General features: G+C 40.6%; 1 protein-coding gene across 1 annotated transcript; it reads right to left on the bottom strand.

The window, feature by feature from the left end:
* Positions 1 to 3,724: 3,724 nt before the first annotated feature.
* dlc (deltaC) lies at positions 3,725 to 8,512 on the bottom strand. The gene is made up of 9 exons (XM_076281819.1): positions 8,222 to 8,512; positions 7,880 to 8,119; positions 7,710 to 7,770; positions 7,327 to 7,572; positions 6,499 to 6,860; positions 6,173 to 6,389; positions 5,086 to 5,794; positions 4,779 to 4,890; positions 3,725 to 4,671 (listed from the first exon to the last, which is right to left on the bottom strand). Exons 1-9 carry the CDS (start codon positions 8,273 to 8,275, stop codon positions 4,666 to 4,668), a joined length of 2,007 nt encoding a protein of 668 aa, XP_076137934.1. The 5' UTR covers positions 8,276 to 8,512; the 3' UTR covers positions 3,725 to 4,665.
* Between the last annotated feature and the right edge of the window lie 2,413 nt (positions 8,513 to 10,925).

The raw sequence follows: 10,925 nt of genomic DNA, 5'->3' as shown, positions 1-10,925 counted from the left end.
TACAGATTGATAAGCGCAGTGTGACCATAGCCAGTGGGGGAGAGGAGATGGGGTCCAAAACAAGGGGACTAAAAACAGGTATTAAAAAATCCTCTTTTGGTCATTTATTGTAATTTCACAATGAAAACAATGAGGAAAAATCCAACTTTGAAAGGAAGCAAATTTATTCTGAGAAACAAAAATACTTCATTTAAAAATGTATATTTTCTTAACAAAAACACATTGGCCACAATAATTGGCACCCCTGCGTCTAATACCCTATCTCCCTTTCCCAATATAACAGCTCATAATATTCTCCTATGACAACCCATAAAGTTGTAGAATACAAAGCAAAGGATTTGAGACCATTCCTCTTTACAAAATCTCTCCAGGTCGTCCGCATTCCTAAATTCTCACTTGTGCATTCCCCTCTTTGACTCACCCTAGTGAGTTTAGATCAGGGGACTGATATGGCAATGGCAGAAAGATGAATGATCCAGTCATTTGTAGGCCCCTATTTTCCACCCTGGCGCATGGAGGAAAACTCGTTATTTTCCCGGCGCAAAGTTTATTTTTGTATTTTGCACTTCTCATTTTTAAACAATGCGCCAGGAGGTGTGGCAATGAACAACCTAGTGGTCTGGCGCGTTGTCTAAAAATCGCTATCGTACACTACCTAAAATGCATTACGCCACTGACCAAGAGAAAATTATTCACCATCATTTGCAAATTGGTAATGATGGAGAGGCAAATATGAAGCACAGCTGAAGACGTGCTGTCACGAAATGTAAGCAACTCCTCTGTGGGATAAACGTTTTTTATTCAGTCATTCGAACATTATTAGGGTAAGTTTCCAAGGCCATGTTTTCAATGGTAACCCATTGTCAGTCAATAGTGAAAGTAATTAACTGTGTATTTACTGTTTTGTCGTTGACTGACACCACGGTGAAGTTAGTTTCACTTTGCCAATGAGTTCAAATAATAGACAAGTGCAAATGTGTGAAGGCTATATACTATGCTAGGTTTTAGTAAAGCATGGTTTAGTGCAGTGGTTCTCAAATGGGGGTACGTGGAGGAACTCCAGGGGGTATGTGAGATTTTAAAATATACATATATTTAAAAGGTAGAATCCATGCAAAAATCTTTACAATTATTTAATAAATATTTCAGGAAAATATAAGTTCATAAAATAAATTTTATATTTCAGTAGGCTGTTCAATTTTATTATCCTAAAAACCCAGAGTCCCCCCCATACCAGGATGGTTCGACCCAACCTGTCACATGCCACCCGCCATCACCTGTCAAAACTCAAACGATGGAGTCGTGGTTGAAGCTGGTGGTATTTCGCGCTGGTTAGGGGGTACTTGGCTGAAAAAATATTTCACAGGGGGTACATCACTGAAAAAAGGTTGAGAACCACTGGTTTAGTGGAATAACTGTTCCATACGGTCTCGCAAGCAGATTCCTTTAAATGCACCGCTGACTATCAAAATACTGATGCATGGAATGAAGCTGCACTTCGCGCTGTTAAAGGGAATGACAGATGTCATTCTCATTGGTTTAAATGATGTTATGCCCAAAACACACCCATGACTGATTAAGAAACCTAGGAACGCCTTGTTGCGCCATCCGCCCGACGTTTGATAACGAAAACACTCCCAATGTGGACTGGACATCCTACTAAATTTAAACAAGCTTTTGACTAGTGACGATGCGCTTTAGACTGTCACGATAGGGCCCTTAGTGTCTTGGCAGAGATCGTCAGATTTTCATTGAAAATTTTAAGGTTGTTCTTTGGAGTTCATCATACCATGCACTTTTTAAAAAGTTCCCTGGGCCTTTGGAATAAAAATAGCCCCACAATAATATCACAGACCCTCCACCATAATTTTCATTAGGCATGGGGTTATTTTCAGTCATTCTTTGAAGTATGACAAACCCACTTTAGAGTGTTTCTTGCCAAAGAGCGCAATGTTCATTGCATCTGACAATAAACAATAATTACAGACAATGTCACTGCAGCATTGAGTAACTTCTGCCATTTACATCTGTAACTAAATAACAGGAAAGGCTTTTACCTGGAATGCCCTCTAAATAATCAATTAGCACTGAGGTCACTTTTGAAGATTTCTTTAGAGACTTGGTGACCCAAGATGATACTTTTTTCTGTAACTCTTCAGCAGTTGCTCTTATGGATTTTTTTCCCCCTCCCCACTGTGTGTGGGAGCAAGATAAACATGAGTCTTTTTCCAAGCAAGTTTAACACATTTTCAATTGATTAGCCTTTTAATTATTGTTTGAAATGGCGACATTTTCAACCAAGTACCTAGTTTTTATAGCTATTCCCTGATTTGTAAATATCAACACACTTTCATTTTATTTAGATTTAGTGTATTCTCGTCTTTCCAATGTTGAAAAATGACTAGGGGATTTAACCTCTGTGTCACTTTATTTTCATACCTTAGTGAAAAAGAAAGGCATGGAATGTTGATGTATGTTCACAGACACTATGATTAACTTAAAGAAGTTGAATATAAATGGAAAAATGCTTCTGTTACATTTTGGAATATAAGAGTTTGTAGGGTTGCCAATAATTGTGGACATGGCACTAATAAATGCAGAAGCTTTTAGTTTAACAAATGTAGACCTGACAAAAAAAATTAGAGACAGTAAATTATCTCAACAATTATAGCGATATGCTGAGTGGAGGTTGACTACATATTATTTCGACCATGCACTTTATTTAAAATTGATGAACTGCCACATGTAAGCAACAGTGCCATATTTATCTAGGTAATCTTTCGAATCTAACTTTTATCTTCTATATCTATGTCTATATCAACTTGCTGAAGTTGCCATGTCTAAAGAAAATAAGTAGTGCTTCTCTATTATGGCAAGTGACCTACACATTGTTCTTTCAGTAAAATTCCATGTACCAAATACCAATACAATTGATTCAGGAGCGTATGAATCATAGAAGTAAGTCTCAGTAATAGTTCAGTCTTTACCTGAACTTAACCATCGTCTAAATTATATATTGAAGAACCAATCATGCACATACTTATTCTAAAATACTTCTTCAGTAACCCATATTTCATGTAAGCTACACTAAGGACTCTGCATTATCTCTTAACTCATGTCCCAAGGTGCTCTGATGACACTTCTGTTAATTCTTTGGGAAATTACCATGGATTTCTCCTGTACTATCACCATTGGTGAACCCTGCATGCCACAGTTTAACAGCATTGGGTAAACAGGATATGAACAATGAACAACAACCTCAGACCCCCCTAACCTACTGTATACAACTACATCCTGTTTCCTTTGGCCTCTCAGGCACCAATCAACAATTCCAGAAATACCAACCAGACAACATGTGGCTCTTAACAAAAAGTACATTGGACAGACACTCATTAGCCCATTTGTGTAAGTATACAAATAGATGAAATGTTTAAAAGATTAGATTAAAAGTTTTAGCGGTTAACTACTAGTACATTGGGATTGCATTTCTGTAAACTATAAAATTTTCCTTATTTAGGCAACATGGTCAACAATGAGTCCAAATTCAGTCTACTTGATTCAGTTTTATGATCATTTCAGTTGAAAAACAACACAATAGAACATTTGAGAGTTTTGTGTTTATTTATGAAAAAATATATGCATATAAATTTATATATAGATAGATTTATTCGCAAGAAGAGTCATCATATATATATATATATATATATATATATATACACACATATACAATTCTCCTCATAAATACAGACTATTTACAAAATTAAATAGATGAAAATATATTTTAGGAACATGTGCAATAGCATTGTCAATTTAAAAAGCACATGAAATTACATAAAACAAGCATTAATTTACTTTCAAAGTTAAATGGTCTTAAAATATTTTGCCTGTTCATGTGATGAAACAGTAGGAATTAACTAAACACTAAATAACAGCATCCACTTAAAATTGCTGTGCAAAAAGGCTTTATAATAAATTGTTTTTCTATCTGAGAAAAAACTGCAAAATAATGTCAAAAATGAAAATATCCATATCAAAGTATGTTCAACAAGGAGTACCTTTTCAGTGGGCCATTGTAAATTACAAGATCAGGCATGTCCATGTTTGAAAATCCCATTCTAGAGATCAGTGCAGTTGCTGATCTGATCCATTAGGCAGGTTCTTCTGTCATCAATACTGTCTGACTGATTTATTCCATGCATTGTCACAAATGATACCCATCCATGGTAGCCCATTTCCATTTGGTTATGGAATAGCTGCTGGTCAAGGCCTGGGCCACACATTTGTCCTTGTCCATTATAAGGAGTGGTTGAGAATTTAAGCATTCACAGAGAAGTTCCAATCTTGATTGTGATAGATCCTTGGTTCTCTTTGGTCAAAATGGTAAAATGTTGCATTCCATCAAAGCAGTTTATGTGGTTATAGAAACAACTCTTAAATCATAGTGCAAATAATTCTTAAAGTCCTTAGCAGTCATCTTGATTTGTCACCAAAGAAAATTTGTCCAGATCAGGAATGAACCACAAATGAGCAGCAAAAATAAATATTAAATATTATATATAGATATAGTATACTCTCATATTATCCTTCAATTGTTCTTTTAAAAAGTGTAAACATATTGTAGTAGGTCCCCTGGGTAGATGAGGTGCTTCAGAATTTTGAATACTGTCAAACCTACAATAAAAAGACAGAGAAGAATTGTTAACCCTTTAGTTTCCTAAAACATTCTACAAGTACAGGTACTGTATTGAGAAAAAAAAGAAATTGACAGCAATCCTTACCTCAGTTGCTAAAACGTGCTGCTCCATTTGAGAAATAATGTAGATTGGATGGTATATGCCCTCTTTAGGAAAGCTCACTGAAGGGACAAATATGCTGGTCTCCGATTTATTTCTAGAAGAGAGATGAACGTTTTTTAAATTATAAAGTAAATGCAAGGATAACCAGACAAACAACACAGAGAGAACAACACTATCTCAATAATGTCATAAATCTGGGCATAGTCCAAACTGTGGTTGATGGCTACAAGCTGTACAAGTTTGATTACATTTGTAAAGCAGTTAAGATGATAAATGACACAATACTTACATGTCCAAGTTGTTCTTGGTGAGTTCATTGTCCTTGGTTAGGTTGCTGTCTGCAAACTGGTTCTTGTAATGTGCTCTGTCCTGTGGCACCTCCAATGCAGGAGTACTGAGGGCTACATTCTTGTTGGACACCTTAATCTGGCTGCCTGGGATCAGAAAGGCTTCCTTCTCCCAGCAGCCAGAAGAGCCACTGCTGGGGCTCAGGGAAGTGCGGTTGTTGGCTGCATCCAGGTCATTGCGTACTGATGAGGCAAGGGCTTTGTGATTCCTCCTCATCTGACGCAGAACCATAATCGCTGCACACACCACAAGCGTGAGTGTGATCAGGCCTAGGGTGAAGGACAAGGCCAGGGCAGCTGGGAGGGCTCCTCCCGCCGTAATGGGGGGCTCCTTGGTAGGCTTTGAAAACTCACAGCGGGATCCCATAAAGTTGGGTCGACACTGACAAACTGGCCCACTAAAGTGGGTAAAACACGTGCCACCATTCTGGCAGGGTTTCTGGAAGCAAACATCTGCACGGATATGGCAGTCCTTGCCGGTGTATCCAAGTGGACATGTACATGTGTAGTCATTAATACCATCAACACAGGTACCAGCATGATGGCAGGGGTTCCTGGCACATTCATCAATGTTTATCTCACAGTGGGCACCTCTGAAGCCAGGACTACATCTACATTTCACACTGTGCCCAAGGTCGAGACATTGACCGCCTATGGGAGAAAAAGAGGAAAGGAACAAATGGAACAGAGTTAGTGAAAATGAGCCAAAAGTCAGCTAAACTCAGCACACTCAGTAATGAGATCCCATGGGAGGCATAATGATGCATTCATGCAAGACCAGTGTGGGCAGCTTCACTATCTCTGCCTTTATATCAGAGACACACATGCAGACAGCCAGCAGTCAAATCATGTTAGAACAACATTCTCTGCCGCGGATGACCAAGAAAAAAAAGAGCAGAGAATGTGGTGACTGCCAGACAGTACCTAGTGATGCCAGATAAGGTTTTCAAAACTGCCCTGACAGACTCATAACAAACAACGTTTTTCTTCCATGAACTAAAGTAGAGGAAGAAACCATCTGTTGCATACCATTAGCACAGGGCTCACTGCTGCAGCGGTCCATTTTCTTCTCACAGTTGGATCCTGTGTAGCCAACAGGGCAGGCACAGCTGTAGCCTCCACTGCTCTTCTCTGTGCATGTCCCACCATTGAAACATGGGCCATCTGCACACTTCATGGCGCTCACCTCACAGTTCTTCCCGTAGAAACCTTGAGGGCAACTGCATGAGTAGTCATTAACCATGTCCTGAAAGGAAACAAGGATTTTTGGTGAGTTTCATGTGTAGGTGTACAGAGATCAACAAAGCTCTTGGAAACAATTCATTATTTGGGGCAAAGGTTGTTTGTCAACATACATTACAGCTGCCTCCATTCTTGCATGGATTGCGGTCACACTCGTTGATCTCCGTCTCACACCTTTCACCACTGAAGCCTTTCTGGCATGTACATGTGTAGCTGCCCTGGCCTGTGTTGGTGCAGGTTGCTCCGTTCATGCAGGGCTTATGGTTTGTGCAGAAGTTAAGGTCCTGATCACACAGCAGGCCTCCCCAGCCCTCCTTGCAGTTGCACTGCCATGGCTGGCTGCAGGTGCCATGCACGCAGCTTGGGTAGAGAATGCAGTCATCACAGGAGGGACCCTCCCAGCCAAGGCGGCATTTACATTCACCAGGCTGATCACAGTACCCATGGGTCTCACTACATCCAGATGAGCAGATTGCTGGTGAGAAAGAAGAGAAGAGAAATTAGATTGATTCATGTAACAAAATAGCAACCATTTGCAGGACTCTGGCAAACCAAGTAGCCTATTTGTTAAGTAGCCTATGAAAACAACAAGGCAGGGTGCTCACAAAAAACATGCTATATTTTCCATTTAAAGCATTTTATGGTCAAATAAAAGTCCCTATTATATCAGACTCCTCGTTTCTATCATTGATGCAAACAAAAGGATCTCACACTGAGCTTCTATGGCAAATATTGGATTACATGAAATAAATGGACTGGTGACTCTGGTCACAGATCCATATTTAAGCAACGACCTAACCAAAGTGTTAATAGATAAGATATGGACGCGGGATTGCATGGCAAATACTTTTGCAAGTAGCCTATGCTATAGATCTATAGATATCACTCTTATGTCTCTAAACAATAGGCTAAATAGACAATGTGACAGACATATTACTTACGTTCTGAGCAGTATTCGCCTTTCCATCCAGTAAAGCAAACTCTGTTGCCAGTTGCATCACAGGTATAATGTCCGAAGGAATCATCGCGGGGACGGCAGAATTCCGAGCAACTCTCTCCATGATAGTTTTCATCGCAAACAACGTGGTAGGAAAAGCGCAATTCACTTTGTACATCCTGTGACCATTCTTCACCGATTGTTAGTCTTCTTCGAGTGGCCAATCTACTAATCAGGTTGTTCTGGTTTTCTGTAGGATAACAAAAACAGGTTAAATACGCAATGATAAAAGGACATTAAAACAGCCTATTAAAACAAACAAAACCGCAATAGGCCTAATAACACAAGTGCTATCATATGTAGGAAATAATAAGGTAGGCTACTCACCTAAGGAGTGGTCAGCAGATGACTCTGCGTTCCAAGCCTCCACGATGAGCGAAAAAGTTCCCTGTTGAAGGAAAATGAATTAAGTTCACATTGTTTCTGATGAACAGACATTTAAAGCACCAGATTTGGCATAGCCTACTGCCATGATCACAAAAAGGTAGCCTACTTACCGGCCATTTGAAATGAAATGGTATTTTTACTGGTGAGCTCCTGGAGATAGAATCATCGTCAGCGCGAAAAACGTCCGTGACACCAGTGCCGTAGGTACACGGGGGTTCGGGCAAAATCACATCTTGAGAGTGTTTCAAGCACACTCGGAAAAAAACTAGACATTCTCTGGACCGTTTGCAGACCTTATCAGTGGTGGAGAAAGAATGAACTTTCAGCTCAAACACGCCAGATGATTCTACCTGCAATGATAAAATAAGACGATATTAACCCACCGGCAAAACTTTTTTGTAGGCTAAATGTGCACACATGCTTATGTTTAACGAAGTCATAGGCAAACTTACCAGTTGTGTTGATAAAAATGTCAAAAAGCATGCTAATAAAAACGTGTAAGCCATATCTATGGGTTCAATATCCCTGCTAAGCAACGGAGACAGATTATGACTAAATTAGATTTAGGCCTATAGGCTTACCACAAACAAAACAAAAAAAACAGCAGAAAGGTCTGGGTGGATTTATATAGCCGATCAACAGAAAGAAAAACTGTAGCCTACAACTAAACTGCAAGGACAGTTAAACGAAACAAGGTAGGCTAGCCCAGAGACCAGTTCCAGTTATCTTCTGTACTTTGAACTGAAGTCTGGCGGTGGCAGTAGGCTAAATACTCGCACACGGGGGCGGGCCAGATATGCAAATCGTTAGAGAGCGACCCTCATCCTGGGTGTCATTTCGTCTACCCTGGTAGCCTACATTAAAACAGTTAACACAAATAGCCAAAATTTGATACTATGGATGTTTTGTTTAATAAAATACATAGAATTAAATAAAATAAACTATATTGCAATATAGGCCCATGCCGGGTAAGCTAGTGTCCCTCTGTGTTGTGGGATAGCCCTTATATTGGCTGCGTATTTTGCAAAATATTCCATGGGTCTACCTGTGGTAGTGTGGTCTGCTGTAACTATAGGCTAGTTATGCAATGCATTTTATTCGTTTTTCCAGTAGCCCATTGACATTAGCCTTATGGCATTATAGGTATGAAACCTAGGCTATAGGCTATTATGAAGTTAACAATTTCATTGTTGGCTACTGGCAGCCTATAGCCCTGCACTACTACTTTAGCCTACTGTTTTTCATTATGGCATGCTTAGATCACTCAATCACCAAAGTTGAATGAAAGGTCAAACTTTCAGTGTTAGGCTACAACACGGTGGTTTCACTGCGCTTTTCAAACGGTTCTTTCAATGTCGCGTGGCATCAGAGATGCGATCTCCTGGGGGAGGGAGCCCGCGCGTGGATGAATGGAGTGGGTGGATGCCCCATTCACCCCAGAATTGCTAATTGTCTTGACGCGTGTGGGTCGTTAAACCGGCAAGGTCTTTTATCACGCCTCAGAGAGATCCGGGGTGGAAGGGCACCGGGCGTTTGTGGTGGGGGTGGTAGGCTAGGCTTATATTGAACATTTGAGATTTCTGATCAACCGCTTTTGTGCGCGTGCGGGGGGGGGGGGGGGGGGTTAGACTCGTTTACAGCTGTATGGTAATTTAGAGCACCTGGCTTTTTCCACCACCCATTGTGATGACCTGTACACTGAATAACCTAAACCATTGTGAACTGACTTGTATTCCAATATAAGGCATATTTTGCGAAACCACAGTGCAGTGATGCCTACTATGCCTTGCAGTTATTTCACCATGCTCCGAAAACTGGAAACAAAAGAAAGTAAGTGCAACCTGCCCCTCAAACAAAAATGAAAACGTGTGGAGTTTCTCGGGGAATACTGAGAGGGGTGATCTAATGCACGTTTTTTGGCTCAACACTTGTGCTAATACATTTGAATATAGGCTAAACATAAACAAGGACGTGTTCAAGACCGACATCAGTTTGATTTTGACCGTTTGTGGCTGGGCTCATATATCAGTAGGCTATTTAGTTTGCGTTTGGTTTACGTGTAGACATGTTGACTGCGTGCATGGAGGAATGGACAATAGGATGGTTGGAACTGTTGCGCTTTATGCTATATTATGGGCTTCTCTATTATGATGGTAATGAAGTCAACGCGTGCCTCTGGTAGCCTTGTCTTGCCATCACCCCGGGACGTCTGTTCACTCTAGCAAAAGCACATGTCGCTGCAGCTCACTAAGCATCGACAAAAGAATTAGAGCTATAGGCCACACACACACACACAAACACACACACAGGCTTTGTAGCCTAGGCCTGGTAGACCTTATTTTCGAGTGCCTTTTGAAGATTTAGAAAAGTAGGCCTATACCTTATGTGTTCATGCTTATGTTAAGTTACCAACATCAACGTTGTTGAGGACTAGGCCTGGTCCATCATGAGAAACATTGACACCTCAACACCTCTCTCTATATTGCACGTGTCCCACAAATGGTGAGGTAACTGTCGCCTTTGATGAGTGGTGGCGTGTGTCTGGTTTTAAGTGCGAAAACGTCTTGTGGCAGAGAAGAAAAGGCACACGACGCTCACAGGCAGGCACAAGCTACTAGCAGAAGGCAACAGCTGTGAAAGTTCGCACATTTGGGCAAAGGTGTAAGTTTCACTTTGTGATGATAGGGAGCCAGAATTAGCCTACTTTTAAGGATGCACAGGGGAAAATGCACACAGAGTGCATAATGTGAAAGAGTTTAAATAGGCTAGGCCTACACGTTTTAGGCTACAATCAAGCTTTATCATTTTAAGCTTTCATTATAACGTTACCGACCTTTGTTTCAGCTCAATTCACATGAAACTGCGAGCTGCCATGCTAGCATTTAACGTTAGGTGCTGGAGTCTGTATTGAGTAGCCTACGAACTCCGATAACAACGTCACGAACTATGAAACAAACTGTCAAGATCCACCGAGCTGCTGATCAGCAAGATCGCCCATCAATTCACTGCAAAAACTGTTTATCTAATAACATCTTACCAAGTCTTTTTGTCACGGAAATGTAAAAATGCATGGAGTCAAAGACGTTGAAAGCGGGGGTGCGCGCACCAAGCCACTTGTTTCTGTGTAGACAGGCCCTTGACTACACTTGACACGCA

This window comes from Alosa pseudoharengus, unplaced genomic scaffold (assembly GCF_046254945.1).
Source record: "Alosa pseudoharengus isolate Yale_2024_CS ecotype anadromous, Long Island Sound unplaced genomic scaffold, YU_APseudo_1.1 YU_APseudo_1.1_scf_13, whole genome shotgun sequence".
NCBI lineage: Eukaryota > Metazoa > Chordata > Actinopteri > Clupeiformes > Clupeidae > Alosa > Alosa pseudoharengus.
The sequence above is the reverse complement of the archived record's forward strand: the minus strand, read 5'-3'. Positions and strand labels throughout refer to the sequence as shown.

Bases quoted from the DNA above. Each gene is read 5' to 3' on its own strand.
- dlc (XM_076281819.1), bottom strand. From the start codon at position 8,275: ATGGCTTACACGTTTTTATTAGCATGCTTTTTGACATTTTTATCAACA. The intron at 6,390-6,498 runs GTATGTTGACAA...GTTTCCTTTCAG, and splicing joins AGAATGGAGGCAGCTGTAAT to GACATGGTTAATGACTACTC. The intron at 4,891-5,085 runs GTAAGTATTGTG...TCTCTCTTCTAG, and splicing joins ACCAAGAACAACTTGGACAT to AAATAAATCGGAGACCAGCA.